At 42.3% G+C, this 23097-nt stretch overlaps 2 protein-coding genes across 2 annotated transcripts in view; one reads left to right on the top strand and one right to left on the bottom strand.

Moving 5' to 3' along the window:
* The window catches only part of LOC106603713 (unconventional myosin-VIIa), an 80968-nt gene extending 70825 nt beyond the window's left edge, over positions 1-10143 (top strand). Inside the window, exons 44-50 of the mRNA XM_014197732.3 lie at positions 4050-4137; positions 4774-4880; positions 4966-5151; positions 6394-6510; positions 7061-7144; positions 7259-7378; positions 8540-10143. Of these exons, the coding sequence (XP_014053207.3) occupies positions 4050-4137; positions 4774-4880; positions 4966-5151; positions 6394-6510; positions 7061-7144; positions 7259-7378; positions 8540-8632 (795 nt within the window). The 3' untranslated portion in view covers positions 8633-10143. The remainder of the gene's footprint in view (positions 1-4049; positions 4138-4773; positions 4881-4965; positions 5152-6393; positions 6511-7060; positions 7145-7258; positions 7379-8539) is intronic.
* Positions 10144-12091: 1948 nt separating this feature from the next.
* Positions 12092-23097, bottom strand: part of LOC106603710 (glycerophosphodiester phosphodiesterase domain-containing protein 5) — a 28554-nt gene continuing 17548 nt past the window's right edge. Inside the window, exons 9-16 of the mRNA XM_014197718.3 lie at positions 22704-22786; positions 18430-18580; positions 17825-18049; positions 17178-17335; positions 16924-17071; positions 15474-15556; positions 15215-15294; positions 12092-13388 (exon numbers count right to left, since the gene is read on the bottom strand). Coding sequence (XP_014053193.1) covers positions 13294-13388; positions 15215-15294; positions 15474-15556; positions 16924-17071; positions 17178-17335; positions 17825-18049; positions 18430-18580; positions 22704-22786 — 1023 coding nt within the window. The 3' untranslated portion in view covers positions 12092-13293. The remainder of the gene's footprint in view (positions 13389-15214; positions 15295-15473; positions 15557-16923; positions 17072-17177; positions 17336-17824; positions 18050-18429; positions 18581-22703; positions 22787-23097) is intronic.

The raw sequence follows: 23097 nt of genomic DNA, 5'->3' as shown, positions 1-23097 counted from the left end.
ATTTGGTCCAGTTAACTTTATAGCTCGATATCTCTGAGAATGAATTAACAAGGTCCAGTAAAGGCAGTATGGAGAGTCGGGGGTCTGATATTAATAGTAATATGTCATCTGCATAAATGGGGCGGCAGTGTAGGCTAGTGGTTAGAGCGTTGGACTAGTAACTGAAAGGTTGCAAGTTCAAATCCCTGAGCTGACAAGGTACAAATCTGTCGTTCTGCCCCTGAACAAGGCAGTTAACCCACTGTTCCTAGGCCGTCATTGAAAATAAGAAGGCAGTTAAATAAAGGTAACAAATAAATAAATAAATAAATAAATAAAGCAGCAGTAGTTTATTCTCCCAACTGATGCAGCTTTGGCTAACGGTTCTAATGCTATAATAAATAGGAGGGGTGAGAGACAGTCACCCTGTTTCATCCCTCGTCCTACAGAAGATGATCGTAGTCTGTTAGTGACTACTATGGATTTGGGGTCGTTGTACAGAAGTTTAATAATATTCCAAGTGTGATCACACAGTCGCTTGGAACAGCTGATGCTCTCATGCATGCCTCATTGTTGCTTGCCTCGAAGCGAGCATAGAAGTGATTTAGCTCATCTGGTAGGCTTGTGTCACTGGGCAGCTCGCGGTTGTGCTTCCCTTTGTTGTCTGTAATAGTTTGCAAGCCCTGCCACATAAGACGAGCGTCGGAGCCGGTGTAGTAGGATTCAGCCACGAAAAGTATAGCTGAAAACTCTCTAGGCAAGTAGTGTGGCCTGCAATTTATCACAATATACTCTACTTCAGGTGAGAAAAATCTAGAGACCTCCCTAGATTTCATGCACCAGCTGTTGTTTACAAATATGCACAGACCCACCCCCCCCGGTCTTACCGGAGTGTGCTGTTCTATCTTGTCGGTGCAGCGTGTATCCCGCTAGCTGAATATCCATGTCGTCATTCAGCCATGATTCCGTGAAACATAGGATATTACAGGTTTTGATGTCCCGTTGGTTGGATATTCGTGATCGTACCTTGTCTAGTTTATTGTCCAATGATTGCACGTTGGCGAGTAGTATTGACGGTAATGGCAGCTTTCCCACTCGCCTTCTCCGGGTCCTGACCAGGCATCCGGCTCTTTGTCCTCAGTACCTGCGTCGCTTCCTTTTGCAAATAACGTGGATTTCGGCCCTGCCGGGTGTTTGGAGGATGTCTTGTGCATCTTGTTTGTTGAAGAAAAAATCTTAGTCTAATCCGAGGTGAGTGATCGCTGTCCTGATATCCAGAAGCTCTTTTTTGCCGTAAGATACGGTTGCAGAAACATTATGTACAAAATAAGTTACAAATAACGTGAAAAAGAACATATAATAGCACAATTGGTTGGACGCCCGTAAAACTGCTGCCATTTCTTCCGGCGCCATTTTCTCAATACCTACATGTTTCAAGCAGACCACCATAGTCCCTGTGCCCAAGGAAGCGAAGGTAACCTGCCTAAATGATTACTGCCCCGTGGCACTCACGTCGGTAGCCATGAAGTGCTTTGAAAGGCTGGTCATTGCTCACATGAACAGCATCCTCCCCGACACCCTAGACCCACTCCAATTCGCATACCGCCCCAACAGATCCACAGATGACGCAATCTCAATCACACTCCACATTGCCCTTTCTCACCTGGACAAAAGGAACACCTATGTGAGAATGCTGTTCATTGACTACAGCTCAGCATTCAACATCATAGTGCCCAGTACATCACTGGGGCCAAGCTTCCTGCCATCCAGGACCTATATAATAGGCGGTGTCAGAGGAAAGCCCATAAAATTGTCAGAGACTCTAGTCACCCAAGTTATAGACTGTTTTCTCTGCTACCGCACGGCAAGCGGTACCGGAGCGCCAAGTCTAGGACCAAAAGGCTCCTCAACAGCTTCTACCCCCAAGCCATAAGACTGCTGAAAAATTAATAAAATCGCCACCGGACAATTTACATTGCCCCCCCCCCTTCCTTTTGTACACTGCTGTTTGTTTGTTACCTATGCATAGTTACTCCGCCTCCACCTACATGTACAGATTACCTCAACTAGCCTGTACCCCTGCACACTGACTTGGTACCGGTGCCCCTGTATATAGCCTCGTTATGTTATTCTTATAGTGTTTTATTTTAATATACTTGGTAAATATTTTCTTCTTCTTGAACTGCACTGTTGGTTAAGGGCTTGTTAGTAAGCATTTCACAGTAAAGTCAACAGTTGTTGTATTCGGCTCATGTGATAAATAAAGTTTGATTTGAAGTGTTTCTAGTTTGAGAAACAGAGGCCTCACAAGTCCTCAACTGGCAACTTCATTAAATTGTACCGGCAAAAAAACACCAGTCTCAACGTAAAACAGTGAAGAGGCGACTCCAGGATGCTGGCCTTCTAGGCAGAGTTACAAAGAAAAAGCCATATCTCAGACTGGCCAATGAAAATATTATGATGGGCAAAAGAAGACAGGCACTGGACAGAGGAATTCTGCCAAGAAGGTCAGCATCCTGGAGTCGCCTCTTCACTGTTGACGTTGAGACTCCTGTTTTGCGGGTACTATTTAATGAAGCTGCCTGTTGAGGACTTGTGAGGCGTCTGTTTCTCAAACTAGACACTCTAATGTACTTGTCCTCTTGCTCAGTTGTGCACCGGGGCGTCCCACTCCTCTTTCTATTCTGGTTAGTGCCAGTTTGCGCTATTCTGTGAAGGGAGTAGTACACAGAGTTGTACGAGATCTTCTCAGAACAAGTATAGACTGACGAGTTTCAGAAGAAAGGTCTTTGTTTCTGGCCATTTTGAACCTGTAATCGAACACGCAAATGCTGATGCTCCAGATACTCAACTAGTCTAAAGAAGGCTAGTTTTATTGCTTCTTTAATCAGAACAACAGTTTTCAGCTGTGCTAACATAATTGCAAAAGTGTTTTCTAATGATCAATAAGCCTTTTAAAATGATAAACTTGGATGAGCTAACACAACGTGCCATTGGAACACAGGAGTGATGTTTGCTGATAATGGCCATCTAAAGGATTCTCAGACCATGAGAAACAATATTCTCTGGTCTGATGAAAACAAGATTGAATTCTTTGACCTGAATGCCAAGCGTCACTTCTGGAGGAAACCTGGCACCATCCCTACGGTGATGCATGGTGGTGGCAGCAGCATCATGCTGTGGGGATGTTTTTCACCGTCAGGGACTGGGAGACTAGTCAGGATCAAGAGAAAGATGAACAGAGCAAAGTACAGAGAAAACCTGCTCCAGAGCGCTCAGGACCTCAGACTGGGGCAAAGGTTCACCTTCCAACGGGACAACGACCCTAAGCACACAACCAAGACAATGCAGGAGTGGCTTCGGGACAAGTCTCTGAATGTCCTTGAGTGGCCCAGCCATAGCCCGGTCTTGAACTCGATCAAACATCTCTGGAGAGACCTGAAAATAGCTGTGCAGTGACGCTCCCCATCCAACCTGACAGAACTTGAGAGGATCTGCAGTGAAGAATGGGAGAAACTCCCCAAATACAGGTGTGCCAAGCTTATAGCGTCATACCCAAGAAGACTCGGGGCTGTAATCGCTGCCAAAGGTGCTTCAACAAAGTACTGAGTAAAGGGTCTGAATACTTATATAAATGTGTCATTTCAGTTTTTAATTTGCAAACATTTCTAAAAACCTGTTTTTGCTTTGTAATTATGGGGTATTGTGTGTAGATTTCTGAGAACATTTAAAAAAAAAAAAAACATTTTTAGAATTTTATTTTACCTTTATTTAACTAGGCAAGTCAGTTAAGAACAAATTCTTATTTTCAATGACGGCCTAGGAACGGTCTTGGGTTAACTGCCTTGTTCAGGGGCAGAATGACAGATTTTTACCTTGGCAGCTCGGGGATTCGATCTTGCAACCTTTCGGTTACTAGTCCAACGCTCTAACCACTAGGCTACCTCCCACCCCCTTATAGAATAAGGCTATAATGTAACAAAATGTCGGAAAAGTCAAGGGGTCTGAATACTTTCCGAGTGCACTGTAACTGAATTGATATGTGTTTGACCTTTGCTGGTTGTTTCCAGGTCATCAGTGTGCCTGAGGGGGATTTCTTCTTTGACTTTGTGAGACATCTGACCGACTGGATCAAAAAAGCCAGGCCTGCAAAGGACGGTAAAGACATTTGTTGACTGTAGAGTGTCCTATATTCAGTAGAAAGGTTACCCGTAGGAACGGAAAATCCAAGATGAGATCTCTTCTTTATCACCTTTAATTCTCCAAGACAAAAATCTGCTTTATTCAACACTGAAAAATAATTGCTTATTTTGTCATACTTCTCTTCTCAAATTTTGTTCCAGACAAACAATCATATATCATCTCAGATCTGTCTCACTCTGATCAAAATATGATTTTTATAAAGTCTCTCAAATTGAAATAATTGAATAAACCACCTTTGGGCTATGACCCAAAATGACCCAAGTTGGTAGTTTGAGGGTTAAATAAGTCTATTTTCAACTTTCCTGTAGGCATCCAACATTTTTAGGGTTAGAAAAAAGAAATAAAGAAAGAACGACACAGCATATTAATCCTAAGGATTTATTGATGACCCAAATTTCAGCACCTAGTGAAGCCTTCAGGAGTGGCTCACATAAATATTTTATCAAACATGGTGTTTCATGTTATAGGTGTGTCAACATGTTGTGGTTAAAGCTAGATGAAGGTTAAGCTTGGGTTGGGGAAATTGCCATCTATGTTGATGAATTAATATGAGAAGTATGTCCTGACTCTCTCAGTATCGTCCATCTGCAGGTGTAGTGCCTTCACTGACCTATCAGGTTTTCTTCATGAAGAAATTGTGGACCAATACCATACCAGGGAAAGACTCCATGGCTGACTACATCTTTCACTACTACCAGGTATGTGTGTGTGTGCGTGTGCATGTGCGTGTGCGCGTGGGTATTTGTCTAAGTGTATTGACCCTCCTCACTGCTCTTTCTTCAGGAGCTTCCCAAGTACCTCCGTGGTTACCACCAGTGTTCCCGGGAAGAGGTTTTCCAGCTGGGAGCGCTGATCTACAGGGTGAAGTTTGAGGAGGACAAATCCCAGTTTCCAAACATTCCCAAGATGTTGAAGGAGCTGATCCCTCAGGACCAGATCAGACACCTCTCGCCTGACGACTGGAAACGGGTGAGTCAGAAAATTAGAATTGCTGTCGGCATAAATAGTGTTTAACATGATTTTTGAATGACTACTTCGTCACTGTACCCCACACATACAATTATATGTAAGGTCCCTCAGTCGAGCAGTGAATTTCAAACAGATTCAACCACAAAGACCAGGGAGGTTTTCCAATGCCTCGCAAAGAAGGGCACCTATTGGTAGATGGGTAAAAAAAAAAACTGACATTGAAAATCCCTATGAGCATGGTAAAGTTGATAATTACACTTTGGATGGTGTATCAATACACCTAGTCACTACAAAGATACAGGCGTCCTTCCTAACTTAGTTGCTGGAGAGGAATTAACCTGCTTAGTGATTTCACCATGAGGCCAATGGTGATTTTAAAACAGTTTAATGGCTGTGATAGGAGAAAACTGAGGACGGATCAACAACATTGTAGTTGCTCCACAGTACTAAACTAAATGACAGAGTGAAAAGAAGGAAGCCTGTTATGGGTATGCTTGTCATCGGTAAGGACTAGGGAGTTTTTTAGGATGAAAAGAAACAGAGTACAGCTAAGCACAGGCAGAATCCTAGAGAAAAACCTGGTTCAGTTTGCTTTCCAACAGACACTGAGAGACAACTTCACCTTTCAGCAGGAAAAAAACAAAAACGCAAAGCCAAATATACACTGACGACAACATTGAATGTTCCTGAGTTTTGACTTAAATCGGCTTGAAAATCTATGGAAAGACTTGAAAATGGCTGTCTAGCAATGATCAACAACCAACTTGACAGAGCCTGAAGAATTTTAAAAAGCATAATGTGCAAATATTGTAGAATCCAGGTGTACAAAGCTCTTAGAGACTTACCCAGAAAGACTCACAGCTGTAATCGCTGCCAAAGGTGATTCTAACATGTATTGACTCATTCTTCAATAAATTAGCAAAAATGTCTAAAAGCATTGTTTTCACATTGTCATTGTGTTGAGATGGGTGAGACATTTCATCAATTTTGAATTCAAGCTGTAACACAACAAAATGTGAAATAAGTCATGAGGTATGAATACTTTCTGAATGCACTGTAGTTCAGGGAACCACGCTTGCGTGATGAGTAACCTTGCCTTAGACCTGAAGACTAGTGTTAGCTCCCAGAGCGAATGCCTAGGCTTTAGCTCAATGAGCTAACACAGTTTTGTGCCGTATAGGAATCTGGGGGGTTAAATCATATTTGGTCACACTCTCTGCTGCTTGTTTTTCTGTCTCACAGTCTATAGTGGCGTTTTTCAACAAGCAGTCGGGGAAGACTCGAGAGGAGGCCAAGCTCTCATTCCTCAAAGCCATCTTCAAGTGGCCTACGTTTGGTTCGGCCTTCTTTGAAGTCAAGGTAAAGATTTCTATATGAATTCATGTTCTTGTGCAAATGGTATAGAATGATCATTGTTTGTGTTTTTTCTTTTTTTACATTTGAGTCACAGTGTGTATTTGAGTGCTGATTAGTACTTTTTTTACATTTGAGTCACAGTGTGTATTTGAGTGCTGATTAGTACTTTTTTTACATTTGAGTCACAGTGTGTATTTGAGTGCTGATTAGTACTTTTTTTACATTTGAGTCACAGTGTGTATTTGAGTGCTGATTAGTACTTTGGGAGGTTTTTGTTCAAATGAATTTTCTTGATCAATGGTGTTCATTTCAGAATAGTTAATTCAATCTCAGTCGTGGACTATTATTATTGACCTGGTCAAAGAGTTGTGCATTCCTTACTACTTTTATTTTTTTTAACTTGTTTTATAAATGTATTATCTCTGTCAGTTTATCTGTGTAAGGGCCTATTGTCTGCCTCAATCCCAGTATCTATTTATTTATTTATTTAATGAATTTTTATAGGTTTGTAAGATACCAATTGTGACTAAACTGATGTTTTCCTATTCAACAGCAAACCAGTGATCCAAACTTCCCAGAGATCCTCTTGATAGCAATCAACAAACATGGTGTCAGCCTGATCGACCCCAAGTCAAAGGTGAGTGTGTGCCTACATGCGTGTGTGGGCACATTTTCTTGCGCGCACATGTGTGTTAGGGAAGTTGTGTATGTGTGTGTTTACTGTGTGATTCTCCAATTCCCACCTCAACAGGACATCTTGACCACACACCCATTCACTAAGATCTCCAACTGGAGCAGTGGAAACACCTACTTCCACATCACCATCGGAAACCTGGTCCGAGGCACCAAGCTGCTGTGTGAAACCTCACTGGTGAGCTACTGGACGTTTCAACACCCACCATATGACATGACATATGACATAAAATTACATTACACATACTGTATCAACTAAAGTATTCTAAAGATGCGTACCAAAAAAAGCACCTGTCTTTTCCTACAAGCATTGACTTTGCTCATAATTACTTAATTGAGGAAATATTGACTTACTATAACCACGTTCCCATCCACAGTTTTTATGCAAGTAAAAAAATATTTTAAAAAATCACAACAGCTGTGATGGGAACAGGAAGTTTTGGTACAATATTATAAATGCCAACAGATAATTATTTTGTTTGTCATTTGTTTGTTCGACATGGTGGGATCTTTTTGTGTCTGTAAAATTTATTATGCAAGAAATGGCGGTGGAAATGCCTTTAGGCGTAAATATTGATATAATAACCATCATATTGAAGTAAACTTGGAGTCACAATGATATGGTGTGTGGTCCTCTTACTACGACTTGGGACAACATGCAGTTTATTAGGCTACAGATTAAATAAGTTATGATCAACTTCACAGGTTGGTGAAAGTGCACGGTGATCTTGATGCTACTTTCCAATAAATATTGAGGGTCTAAAATGTAATGTAAATGTAGGTGAAATATCGGCTTTTATATATGAAGGGTTTATTGAATAATTTGTTCATTCCATCTTGTAGGCTACAGATTCCCTTTCAACGGAGTGTGTCTGCTCATGGAGGAGACTGGTGCTTTTGGCAACCCACTGCAGTTAGACTAGATGATTTGATGATGTTGATGCCAGACTTGATAAGAGTGCAAGTGTCATGTGGTCAAAAGTCGCAGTCATGGTCTTAGCCTGAAATTAGCCTGTATGCAGATAGAAAAGCCTTTTCAATGGTATACATGTGTGGTTCTGTAGCTTTGTCGAACTTTTAAATAATAAATGCCAGCAGATCTGGGTTCAAATGCTGAGTGTTTAATAGGGCCTGTTTGGAGTGACAGTTGGGCAGATTTTCACTTTTGGGAATACTCCATTGGCTCCATTGCACCAGGCAAGCTCAATCAAGCGCACTCTGACGTATTTGACAGAAAACAAATACTACTATTTGAACACGTCTGATTCATATTCTGCAATGAAATATTGCAAGGCATTTATGTACCTTTGAACTGGTTTGTTTGTCTGTGTGACCACAGGGCTACAAGATGGACGACCTCCTGACCTCTTACATCAGCCAGATGCTGACCACCATGACCAAACAGCGCGGTTCCCGTGGCAACATCAAGTGATCTGTAAAGTCATCGATCCCGCTGTTGAGTGTATTAGTGTAGGCCTCGAGGGCTTTGTGATCTATCACACGGTTTCATTAAAACATAGAGGGATAAATACAACCCTTCCTCCATAACATGCTAAATCAATTACATGCATACACACACGCACGCACGGACGCACACACGCACGCACGCACGCACGCACACACACACACACACACGCACTTGACAGAGAGTGGGAAGGAAAAGCTCCTGTCCTTCCCAAAGAGAGTGGGAAGGACAGGAGCTTGAGAACCTCTGGTCTAATAGTCTATTGTACAGATACTGTTAATCTCAGCACTACAGACACGACGTTGATGCAACATCTCGCAGCAAAGTCTGAGAGACATTGGAAATCATGCATCTCCACACACTACTGTGTTACAGAAATGTACATAGATCGTTGGTTATAGGGATGGAGGCATGATAGCAGTATTGCGTCAAGAATACTCTTTTTGCATTGTCGGTAGATACGGTGACGATTTTAAATGTTTGATTTATGTTTTGGCCATGACAATGTTTTGACTTATTGTCAGATGTTGGTTTATATCTTGGGTCCTGTCTTAACAATCACCAATTGCCTTTACTTGACCCAAATGCACAACCAACGATTACAACTTTTTACATGGCAACTAATCAAGAGCTTTGTTTAGAAAATGTTTTTATGCAAAGCATTTGATCGTAAAATGTCCAATAATGTGATTTATAAATGTTGGACCTAAACCTATAAAACTATGGCTTGTCCATACTATAGATATCATGTGTAATCATTGCATTATATTGTTTTAGAGTTTAATTCAAAATTGGCCCTCATCATTGTCGCAGGCAGGCTAAATACTTTTTTTGAATACCTGATCAGTGTTTTTAGTACATTTGATGTATTAATGAAGTATATTTGATGAGAACAGTCAGATTGACCTCTGGACATTAGCTGTTTCTAGGACTTTGCATACAGTGTGTATACCACATCACTGTAAAAACATTTAGTGGAAAGTTGACAATATTTAATCATGTGATATTTCTAACAAGCACATATTTAGCTGTTTGCCTAATGAATTAATCATTGAAGAAAATGTATTCTGTAAATAAAGACTCCCGGTCCATATGACTTGTCTTTAAAAAAAATTGTGGATCAAATCAAGGATTTTTAAGTATTAAAGGTCAACTCTGTTATGACATCATCATAGACAAAATATAATCTACATACAGAAATGAACAACAAAAATGTCAGGACTGTTATTATTGTCTCTTAATGGTGGCAGTTTTGGCATATTAAAGTTATGTTATTGTTGATGTCTGTAAACAGGAAGTCACCCAACTGTGTATGGTGATGTCAAATTGCTTAGTCTACCTTAAAATGTAATCTCAGTGACATTATTGTTGTGCACCGTTCTGTATAGTGGATATTCATTTAGGCCAAATTGTTCCTGTTTTTTAAATGTTGGTCCATGACACCAAATATTTTGGTATCAATAAAGAAATTACAAATATTTCCTTTCATGCCTAATGTTCATCACCCCAAAAGATGAATGAGCCTATTTCACTATCACATAATTTCATAATGAGAAAACAACATGTGTGCATTTTACGCTCAAAGCGACAAAAATGTAACAAAACAGTTAAGTTAACTTCTGAATGTTTATGCAAAAAAAACAACATAGTTTACAATGATGTCATAGCGAAATGGGCTTATGCAAAATACAATGGCTATCACCACCAACTGAGCTCTACTTTTAGACTATTTTAATATGATACTCTTCTGATTGTAACAGAATGATAGAACTGTAAACAGATAATTCTACTTTCTATAACGATCTTACAACCAAGTTAACACTACAGGTGTCGTACGCAGATGACAAATCAGACTGATATCTCATACTGTGATTCTTTGGCTAAACATACTTTTTTCCTAGGTATTCCTAAGGCTTTGTACAGTGATTTAAAGGCTGCCCCTTATCACAAAGCTGCGGTGGCGCTGAGTTACTCATCAATATGTTGTCAGTCATAAAGAAATCTAACAGGTTTCATAATCATTACTAGAAAAACTGTCTTTCAGCTACCAGAGCTGAAGTTGGTATTCTTAACATTGATTTGACAACACTGCACAGTAAAGCTGAGGCACAATCAACTGAAGAGAGGTGTAAGAGTTCTGCTATAATTTGGCTAAAAGGACAAAATATTGTACATTTGCTTTTTTTTTTCCTTGCCAGAAGGATTTTCATTTGTGTTGAAAAGTCTAAACAAATTTGTTAAAAACAATGACCTCAATATGAACCATATAAAATATATAGATATATGGACCGTGGAAATACAGTGTAATTGTTCTCTATAGGTCACTTGTCGTTGCAGTGATTATAAGTTGCAAAGTTCTATGGACGTCACCTCGTTACAATGCCTTATGCTCAATAAAGTGATAAGTACTTATAAACATTGACCACAACCACTCAAACACATTAATTTATCTCCAGACATAAAAAGAGGATTATCATGTCATATCCAAACTGCAGTTCTAATAGTACTCATTTTTATTTGTGATACTTCAGCGCTGTTTATACCTGGTTCCAACATGCGTCCTTTGTTCTGATCTTCTCCATATTCTGATTGTGTCCACATTTTCAAACAGGTGTTGACAATCAAAATACATTGTGATCAGATGTTCCTGCCCACCTCCGGAGGTAGTCAGGTCGTGTCTACACTTGACACTTACATGACTTCTGCTATCAGAATAGGAAGATCGCATTGAAAAGATGGGTCTCTAGATGCACAAATGTCGCTTTGTGGTCTGATTGTGTTCAGATCTGGCTCACCACTTCAGGAGGCGGATTTCTCCTCAGTCTGGACGTATCAGGCTGCTGAAAGTGCATACAATGGGTAACGTCATCAGCACTCCTCCCACAAGTCTCCAGAAAACCTGTCTTTTGGGACCTTTTCATTATAACGTTGTTTTTTTTTGGCCAGTGTTATGCTAATCCGTTTGCAATTCATTTTGCGTTGCTTGCTGGCTAGCTAGCTACAGTAGTTAACACGACTGATGGCAGTAGCTATCATATTATCCCTATTCCATCGTTTGTAGAATGCATACTGGCATTTGAATATAGCGCGGGAAAAGGGAATCCGGACACGGTAGACATATTTCAATGTAGGTGTAGACGCATGACGCGTTTGGAATTCCATGATCAGAACTCTATGATCAGAATACTAAACCTGCATGAACTGTCAAGTCTAGACACGGCCTCAGGCACGCAGGCTGCATTTAGATAGGCAGCCCAATTCTGAAATGTTGCCCAATTATAGGTAAAAAGAGCTGATCTGATTGGTCAAAACACCAATTAGTGGAAAAAAAGATCCGATTTGGGCTTCCTATCTAAACGCAGCCTTACAAGTGTAGACAGATCTGGACAGTGAAATCATTTAAATCATCATTACCCCACTCTCTAAAACCATTCACAGGTGGGACCATTGCTTTATGGCATCAATATGTGAATAAATAAACAATTCTGAAAGAATATCTGTCAAATAATTGACTTACAGGGAATGACCAGGAAATCTGGTCACATAAGATACATTTTAATACCATGTGTAGACTGAAAATCTGGGCACAATCTGAATGTGGACAAGACCAGGACACAGGATGCCTGTAAGCGGCAGGTATAAACGAAGCTTGAGACAGTTTGATTGGAGTGCCAGATCCCAGATGGGCAGAGTGCATTTTTTGGGACTTCTTCATTGGTTCCCTTATGCCAGGAAAGGGCAATCAAGCACAGCTAAAGTATTTCAAAAGAAAACAAACACATACTAATTGAACCCCGGTCTGGTCATATTCACACATCTTATCGACCACTACTCTCACACACTAACAAAATGGTCAAGCATTTGTGGTTCACGTAACTCAACACTGCAGTGGCTGCTGAAATGGAAAGGAACCTATGGACAATGGAGGGTAATACAAGTTGAGAATATCTACAGCGGACAGTCACTTTTCTTGTTATATTAATTCAGTGAGTAAGTAATACATCTCAAAGGACCTGGTTCAATAGTGTAGTAATCTCTTCCCACCACCAGATGGTGTCTGTAGTATGAACAATGAGTCGGTTGATCCTTGTGGTTGTCTGGGCTGTTCTTCAGTCACATTTGACTTAAGGCAGGGCTGCCCAACCCTCTTCCTAGAGATCTACTTGTCCTGTATGTTTTCAGTCCAACCCTACTTTCAGTCCAACCCTATTGATTCAGCTAGTTAAGGTCTTGTTGAGCAGCTAATTAGTAGAATCAGGTGTGTTAAATTAGGGTTGAACTGAAAACCCAACCTCCAGGAAGAGAGTTGGGCAGCCCTGTCTTAAGGATTATTATCTATCCAATGAAATCCCTTCTGCAAGTGACACATCAGCACCACCTACAGCTCCGATAGGCCTCACTCACACCATTTAACTATTTCTCATTCTCTTTGTGTCTCATTCTCTCACACAAATCTACAGGGGGTTGCCAGGTTGTGCTCTCGGTTTCCAGTAATGTCCTGGGTTTCCAGGTTGGGTCGATTCTGGTGAGTTGCCAGTTTGGGGTCCGGGAAGTTGCCAAGTTGAAAGGGAGAGTGAGGAGTGGTTTGCTTCAACTGAGCCTCACAGAGGAGGTTGATTGATTGGTTATCAGTGCTCTGAGACGGTTGCCAAGTTAGGCTCAGTGGCCAGCGGGCTTCGAGCGGGCTCTCCCAGGATGTTGACACTGGAGACGGACCACACATCTGTCAGGGGGTGAGGTCAGGAGTTAGTGGTTGACAAAGGTCATTGATATATATGATATACACTACCGTTCAAAAGTTTGGGGTCACATAGAAATGTCCTTGTTTTTGAAAGAAAAGCAAATTCTGTCCATTAAAATAACATCAAATTGATCAGAAATACAGCGTAGACATTGTTAATTTTGTAAATGACTATTGTAGCTGGAAACGGCAGATTTTTTATGGAATATCTACAGAGGCCCATTATCAGCAAACATCACTCCTGTGTTTCAATGGCACATTGTGTTAGCTAATCCAAGTTTATCATTCTAAAAGGCTACCGTAATTTCCGGACTATAAGCCGCACCCACTGAATTTAAAAAAAAAGTATTATTTTGAACATAAATAAGCCGCAGGTGCCTACCGGTACATTGAAACAAATTAACTTTACACAGGCTTTAACGAAACACGGCTTGTAACAAAAATAAACAGGCTTTAACGAAACACGGCTTGTAACAAAAATAAATAGGCTTTAACGAAACACGGCTTGTAACAAAAAATAAAAAATGAGCAGTAAGCTTTAGTTGTCTTTTTGCACTGAGTCAATTCCTCACGCTGCTGTTTCCAATGTCTTATCATCGACTCATTAAGACCAAGCTCCCGTGCAGCAGCTCTATTTCCTTTTCCAACAGCCAGATCAATCGCCTTCAACTTGAAAGCGGCATCATATGCATTTCTCCGTGTCTTTGCCATGAGGGTGACAAAATGACTACCGTAATCAGAATGATGGGAAGTTTGAGAGCGCTCAATTTAATCTAAACAGTAAACAAAAAAGTTGTTTGACCTTAACCCGTTCAGCAATTTCATTGGTCTAATGAAAGCTTCATGCCGCCAAAAAACTGAGTACGTCACAGAATGTTTTTTTTAAATTGAAAGCGGGAAAAATCCATATATTAGCCGCGTCATTGTTTAAGCCGCGAGGTTCAAAGCCTGGGAAAAAGGTTGCGGCTTATAGTCCGGAATTTACGGTAATTGATCATTAGAAAACTATTTTGCAATGTTAGCACAGCTGAAAACTGTTGTGCTCATTAAAAAAGCAATAAAACTGGCCTTCTTTAGACTAGTTGAGTATCTGGAGCATCAGCATTTGTGGGTTCGATTACAGGCTCAAAATGGCCAGAAACAAAGTACTTTCTTCTGAAACCCGTCAGTCTCTTCTTGTTCTGAGAAATGAAGGCTATTCAATGCGAGAAATTGCCAAGAAACTGAAGATCTCGTACAATGCTGTGTACTACTCCCTTCATAGAACAACGCAAACTGGCTCTAACCAGAATAGAAAGAGGAGTGGGAGGCCTCGGTGCACAACTGAGCAAGAGGACAAGTACATTAGAGTGTCTAGTTTGAGAAACAGACACCTCACAAGTCCTCAACTGGCAGCTTCATTAAATAGTACCCGCAAAACACCAGTCTAAACGTCAACAGTGAAGAGGCAACTCTGGGATGCTGGCCTTCTAGACAGAATTCCTCTGTCCAGTGTCTGTTCTTTTGTTAATTTTTTATTGGCCAGTCTGAGATATGGCTTTTTCTTTGCAACTCTGCCTAGAAGACCAGCATCCCGGAGTTGCCTCTTCACTGTTGACGTTGAGACTCGTGTTTTGCGGTTACAATTTAATGAATTGAGGACTTGTGAGGCGTCTGTTTCTCAAACTAGAAACTCTAATGTACTTGTCCTCTTGCTCAGTCTCTGTTTTAAGCCTATATAGGGTATGTGTGTGTGTGTGTGTATCATGTAATCAAAGCTTGCCATGGGAAAGAAACAGGGTGACTCCTACAGACAACTTCCAACTCACCTGTCCTGAACTTGATGTAGGTGCCATGTTCTAGTGTGGGTTTGCTGCCCGAAAAGAAAGCCAGGCGTTGTTCTCGCCACCTGTCATCAACACAGTTACAGTCATCGCCACAGGAAGTGACATCACTATTCATTACAAAACAGACTGACGTTCATCCGAAGCTTCAATTTGACACAATCAATCTACGTTTTGTACGTAGACATATCAAAATACACCTTACGACGACCCTCGCACTCTGCATTCTAGTGGGCTCACTCACCAGTGGAAGATGAAGATGATGAAGATGATGGTGAAGGACACCACGTCGGTGAGGACCCACATCAGATTGTACTCATCTGGAGTCTGAAAGAGAAAGACAGACAACCATTGTGTCTAGGAGTATTCCTTTCACCAATCCAATCAATTTCAGTAAGGCTGCATTTGGGCCCGGCGTCACAATAAATCGTTTATTTCTCCCAAAGCGTGCACTTGTTCACTTCCCTTCATAGATTTAAAAGAAAATTACTGGGAAAATAAATACCAGTATGGTGGAAACTCCCTGTAGCTCATGCTTACATCAAGCCAATGCTTTTACATTTGTGGAGAGTAGAGAACAAGTGCAATACTTCCAGAGGAAGGAAAGATTATTGGGATGCAGTAGTATTGGTCCTAGGTTGTTGTTCTCACCTTAAGGAAGAGGTGCCTGGTGAGGTTATTCTCACCTTAAGGAAGAGGTGCCTGGTGAGGTTATTCTCACCATAAGGAAGAGGTGCCTGGTGAGGTTATTCTCACCATAAGAAAGAGGGGTCTGGTGAGGATATTATTCTCACCTTAAGAAAGGGGGTCTGGTGAGATTATTCTCACCATAAGGAAGAGGTGCCTGGTGAGGTTATTCTCACCTTAAGGAAGAGGTGCCTGGTGAGATTATTCTCACCATAAGGAAGAGGTGCCTGGTGAGATTATTCTCACCATAAGGAAGAGGTGCCTGGTGAGGTTATTCTCACCTTAAGGAAGAGGTGCCTGGTGAGATTATTCTCACCATAAGGAAGAGGTGCCTGGTGAGGTTATTCTCACCTTAAGGAAGAGGTGCCTGGTGAGATTATTCTCACCTTAAGGAAGAGGTGCCTGGTGAGGTTATTCTCACCATAAGGAAGAGGTGCCTGGTGAGGTTATTCTCACCATAAGGAAGAGGTGCCTGGTGAGGTTATTCTCACCATAAGGAAGAGGTGCCTGGTGAGGTTATTCTCACCATAAGAAAGGGGGGTCTGGTGAGGATATTATTCTCACCTTAAGAAAGGGGGTCTGGTGAGGATATTATTCTCACCATAAGAAAGAGGGGTCTGGTGAGGATATTATTCTCACCATAAGAAAGAGGGGTCTGGTGAGGATATTATTCTCACCATAAGGAAGAGGGGTCTGGTGAGGATATTATTCTCACCATAAGGAAGAGGGGTCTGGTGAGGATATTATTCTCACCATAAGGAAGAGGGGTCTGGTGAGGATATTATTCTCACCATAAGGAAGAGGGGTCTGGTGAGGATATTATTCTCACCATAAGGAAGAGGGGTCTGGTGAGGATATTATTCTCACCATAAGAAAGAGGGGTCTGGTGAGATTATTCTCACCATAAGGAAGAGGTGCCTGGTGAGGTTATTCTCACCATAAGGAAGAGGTGCCTGGTGAGGTTATTCTCACCATAAGGAAGAGGGGTCTGGTGAGGTTATTCTCACCATAAGGAAGAGGGGTCTATTGAGGTTGTTGAGGAACTGTAGAGCATTGGTGGTGACAGACTGAGCCCCAGTGCACCAGGCCAGAGAGTAGAGCCACAACTGGCTGATCACATACAGGTTGGTGCTGATGTTGGCCGCTGCATACTCACTGAGGGAGGAATACAACACACACACACACACACACAGTTAATATGCGCACACATACACACACACCCATTTCATGCAAAGACACACACACACTACCACACACACACATTATCATCTCTGCGGACATGGAGCTATAGTGCAGGTTGAGTTGGACAATGTGATTCTGCTGGAGCTCCTCAACTGGAGCCCGGGACGCCGAGGTATGCTGGAGGTCAGGGTCCAGCTGCTGGACCAGGCTCCGCAAGTCTGAGGGCAGCCACAACACCTGACACACACACACACACAATACACATCATTAACTCTAAACACTAACCTCAGCATTACAACCTTTTGTATTTACAGTGTTACCAATGTAATCAAAATATCCCATAAACAGCTTCATTCCCAAGTAAAAAAAAAATATAGGATCGATAATCCCAGCTTCCCCTCCCACAAACCTAACCTTAACCATTAGTAGAGAAAATGTAAAACTGACCCAAGATCAGTTTCTAGGGGCAGCTTCACCCTACTCCTATTTATAAGATCAACATCACGTCAGTGAGGACACACATCAGAATGGCAGGTAGCCTAGCAGTTAAAAGCTTAAGAGTGTAGGCCAGTAACCAAAAGGTCACTGGTTCAAATCCCTGAGCTGACTAGTTGAAAAACCTGCCAATGTGCCCTTGAGCAAGGCATTTAACCCTAATTGCTCCTCTAAATCGCTCTGGATAAGAGTGCCTGCTAAATAATTAAAATGTTATAACATCTCCCTCACCTGGTGTGATTGGATGGAAGACTCGTTCTGGATGACCTCCAGGGTGCGTGTGATCCAGGTGTCCCTGTAGGGGTGTCCCTTAGGGGGCCGGTAGAGGTCAAAGATAACCTGTTTGCCTCTCTGCGAAGCCAGCTCCAGAAAGTCCCTGAAGGTGCAAACAGACTGGTTCTGCGCCTGCGCCCGGTCCTCGGTACCCAGAGACCAAGCCGTGCCGAACGGGTCACGCTGCAGAACCACCAGGGGCAGAGAGACAGTCAGTATACAGAATGCTTTGGCATAATGGTCAATCATATTGACAATGTAATATCACATTGTATTCCATAAAGCATGGGGTTGTGCAATTGATAACCTCCCATCCCCCATCGATAGTACGTTGATGTATTGTCAAAATGTCAATAACTTCCCTATCCGTCATCTTATTATGTTGTCCTAGCTACTATCAATGGACACAAACATGCCCTGGTTTCCCATCATACCATGTCCATGAAGCCAAATGATCATGATCTTTATTAAAAAAGCAGTTCAAGACTAGGCTTCATTTCCGCGTCTCTGTAGTGCCCCATGAGTCTTACTGAGGTGCGGTGCGGTGGCAGTTGGTGACTCACATGTAGGAACCAGGCCCCGGCGTTGAGGGTCTCCAGCTCCCCCCAGGTGAACATGGCCGCAGGGGCGTCCGTCCGGTCGGGGAACACCTCCTGCACGTTGGTGGTCCTCCTCAGGGTGTGGTCGTGCATCAGGAAGGGCACCCCGTCATAGCTATGGCAACGAGAGAAGGCTTTGACAGTTAAGGAATTGGCGGTTAAGGAATTGGCGGTTAAGGAGTTGGCGGTTAAGGAGTTGGCGGTTAAGGAGTTGGCGGTTAAGGAGTTGGCGGTTAAGGAGTTGGCGGTTAAGGAGTTGGCGGTTAAGGAGTTGAAGGTTAAGGAATTGGCAGTTAAGGAGTTGAAGGTTAAGGAATTGGCAGTTAAGGAGTTGGCGGTTAAGGAATTGGCGATTAAGGAGTTGACGGAAGTGCATTAAGATGACTCACAGTCAAAGAGAGCTGTGTACTTCATCATTTATTTATTCATTCATTCATTCATGCATGTCAAAGTCCAATACAAATGCCCAGGACTAGCGTGGGAAAGAACCCGATGACAATGGCTCACTTATGATACGAGCTCACTAGCTATGTTGGGTTTACCTTCCATAGCAAGCTTGTTTCATAATACCCACGACTGGTGAGTTAGACTAATGTTGGGACATGCTTAGGTACACTAGATCAGGGTTCCCCAACTGGCGGCCCATGGGCCGTCATTTTATTTGTCTCCCCCAAGCTTTCTGAGCAATATAAACTCAGCAAAAAAAGAAACGTCCCTTTTTCAGGACCCGGTCTTTCAAAGAGAATTCGTAAAAATCCAAATCACTTCACAGATCTTCATTGTAAAGGGTTTAAACACGGTTTCCCATGCTTGTTCTATGAACCTGGAACGGTCATTAAGACACTAACAGCTTACAGACGGTAGGCAATTAAGGTCAGTTATGAAAACTTAGGACACTAAAGAGGCCTTTCTACTGACTCTGAAAAACACCAAAAGAAAGATGCCCAGGGTCCCTGCTCATCTGCGTGAACGTGCCTTAGGCATGCTGCAAGGAGGCATGAGGACTACAGATGTGGCCAGGGCAATAAATTGCAATGTCCGTACTGTGAGACACCTAAGACAGCGCAACAGGGAGACAGGACGGACAGATGATCGTCCTCGCAGTGGCAGACCATGTGTAACAACACCTGCACAGGATCGGTACATCTGAACATCACACCTGCGGGACAGGATGGCAACAACAACTGCCCGAGTTACACCAGGAACGCACAATCCCTCCATCAGTGCTCAGACTGTCCGCAATAGGCTGAGAGAGGCTGGACTGAGGGTTTGTAGGCCTGTTGTAAGGCAGGTCCTCACCATACATCACCGGCAACAACGTCACCTATGGGCACAAATCCACCGTAGCTGGACCAGACAGGACTGGCAAAAAGTGCTCTTCACTTACGAGTCGTGGTTTTGTCTCACCAGGGGTGATGGTCGGATTTGCGTTTATCGTCGAAGGAATGAGCGTTACACCGAGGCCTGTACTCTGGAGCGGGATCAATTTAGAGGTGGAGGGTCCGTCATGGTCTGGGGCGGTGTGTCACAGCATCATCGAACTGAGCTTGTTGTCATTGCAGGCAATCTCAACGCTGTGCGTTACAGGGAAGACATCCTCCTCCCTCATGTGGTATCCTTCCTGCAGGCTCATCCTGATATGACCCTCCAGCATGACAATGCCACCAGCCATACTGCTCGTTCTGTGCGTGATTTCCTGCAAGATAGGAATGTCAGTGTTCTGCCATGGCCAGCGAAGAGCCCGGATCTCAATCCCATTGAGCACGTCTAGGTCCTGTTGGATCGGAGGGTGAGGGCTAGGGCCATTCCCCCCAGAAATGTCTGGGAACTTGCAGGTGCCTTGGTGGAAGAGTGGGGTAACATCTCACAGCAAGAACTGGCAAATCTGGTGCAGTCCATGAGGAGGAGTTGCACTGCAGTACTTAATGCAGCTGGTGGCTACCTCAGATACTGACTGTTACTTTTGAATTTGACCCCCCCTTTGTTCAGGGACACATTCTTCCATTTCTGTTAGTCGCATGTCTGTGAAACTTGTTCAGTTAATGTCTCAGTTGTTGAATCTTGTTATGTTCATACAAATATTTACACATGTTAAATTTGATTAAAAATAAGACCAGTTGACAGTGAGGACGTTTCTTTTTTTGCTGAGTTTATATACTGTGTCTTCAGAAAGTATTCAGACCCCTTGACTTTTTCCACAATTTGTTACGTTACAGCCTTATTCTAAAATGGATTAAATAAATAACAAATCCCTCACACAATACCCCATAATGACAAAGCAAAAACAGCAGGTTTTTAGAACCGTTTGCAAATGTATAAAAAATTAAAACAGAAATACCTTATTTATATACGTATCAGACCCTTTGCTATTACACCCCAAATTGAGATCAGATGCCTCCTGTTTCCATTGATCATCCTTGAGATGTTTCTACAACTTGACTGGAGTCCACCTGTGGTAAATTAAATTGATTGGACATGATTTGGAAAGGCACACACCTGTCTATATAAGGTCCCATAGTTGACAGTGCATGTCAGAGAAAAAAACAAGCCATGAGGTTGAAGAAATTGTTTGTAGCACTCCGAGACAGGATTGTGTTGAGGCACAGATTGGGGAAGGGTACAAACTTTCTGCAGCATTGAAGGTCCCCAAGAACACAGTGGCCTCGATTCTTAAATGGAAGTAGTTTGGAACCACCAAGACTCTTCCTAGAGTACTGCAATGCATCTCAGTGCAAGAGGTGTAACTACAGTCCCTGGTTCGAATCTAGGCTGTATCACATCCGGCCATGATTTGGAGTCCCATAGGGCGGCGCACAATTGGCCCAGCGTCGTACGGGTTTGGCCAAGGTAGGCCGTCATTGTAAGTAAGAATTTGTTCTTAACTGACTTGCCTAGTTAAATAAAGGTTCAATTTACATTTTTAAACGTCTCTGAATGTCCTTGAGTGGCCCAGCTAGAGCCCGAACTTGAACCCGATCGAACAGCTCTGGAGAGACCTGAAAATAACTGTGCAGCAAAGCTCCCCATCCAACCTGACAAAGCTTGAGAGGATCTGTAGAGAAGAATGGGAGAAACTCCACAAATACAGGTGTGGCAAGCTTGTGGCAAGCTTGTAGCATCACACCCAAGAAAACTCGATGCTTTAATCACTGCCAAAGGTGCTTCAACAAAGTACAGAGTAAAGGGTCGGATGTCAGTCTCAACGTCAACATCACCAGTCTCAATGTCAACAGTGAAGAGGCGACTCCGGGATGCTGGTCTTCTAGGCAGAGTTCCTATGTCCAGTGTCTGTTCTTTTGCTCATCTTAATATTTTATTTTTATTGACCAGTCTGAGATATGTATTTTTCTTTGCAACCCTGCCTAGAAGGACAGCATCCCGGAGTCGCCTCTTCACTGTTGATTTTAATATACTTGGTAAATATTTTCTTCTTCTTGAACTGCACTGTTGGTTAAGGGCTTGTAAGTAAGCATTACAACAGTTGTTGTATTCGGCGCATGTGACAAATAAAGTTTGATTTGATTAGTGTTTCTAGTTTGAGAAACAGACGCCTCACAAGTCCTCAATTGGCAATTTCATTAAATAGTACAGGCAAAAAACCACCAGCCTCAACGTCAACAGTGAAGAGGCGACTCCGGGATGCTGGCCTTCTAGACAGAGTTGCAAAGAAAAAGCCATATCTCAGACTGGCCAATGAAAATAAACTATTAAGATGGGCAAAAGAAGACAGGCATTGGACAGAGGAATTCTGCCAAGAAGGCCAGCATATTTATTGCCTTATTGCAAACAGGATGCATATTTTAGAATATTTGTATTATGTACAGGCTTCTTTTCACTCTTGTCATTTAGGTTAGCATTGTGGAGTAACTACAATGTTGTTCCTCCATCCTCAGTTCTCTCCTATTACAGCCATTAAACTGTTTTAAAGTCACAATTGGCCTCATGGTGATTCATTGTTGCATTCAACTTATAATGTTACTCGTTAAGCACATTTTTACTCCTGAACTCCTGAATACTTATTGACTCAAGACATTTATGCTTTTCGTTTTTAATTAATAGGTAAACATGTCTAACATAATTCCACTTTGACATTATGGGGTATTGTGTGTAGGCTAGTGACACAACCATCCACTCAAGAAAAAAAACTAACTGGCCTGCGGCTGAATGTAGTTGATTATCCCCAAACTAGATGGACACGGAGCATTAAGGTGTGAGGAGGGTGGACAACCGCCACTGACCTGATGGTGACGTCAGTCTCTAGACCTTGCCCTCCAGCCTCCACCGCCTTCTCAAAGGACATGAGAGTGTTCTCTGGCGCAAGCTGGGGTATAACACACATACAAATGATTTGAACATATGGTTACCCTAAACAGGAGGTACTACTGACACAGATGATAAATACCAGGCACAAACATCAGTTCAGCAAACTAGCGCATCTCACGATAGCTAATAACACAGCCCAAAAGTTGACTTATACTGACAACGGTAATAAATGATCAAACTACCACACTTCTTCTACTACTACTACGTCACGTGTTGTTTACAGGGTTAGCCTTAGTTGTATGACCTTGCTCAAGTGAAAATCGTCACATTTTCACTTTGTCACTTGGGTTTTCAAACTAGCAACCTTTC

The sequence above is a fragment of the Salmo salar genome, chromosome 04 (genome assembly GCF_965601325.2).
Source record: "Salmo salar chromosome 04, fSalSal1, whole genome shotgun sequence".
Taxonomy (NCBI): domain Eukaryota; kingdom Metazoa; phylum Chordata; class Actinopteri; order Salmoniformes; family Salmonidae; genus Salmo; species Salmo salar.
Note: the sequence above shows the minus strand (reverse complement) of the source record. Positions and strands in the feature narration are given on the sequence as shown.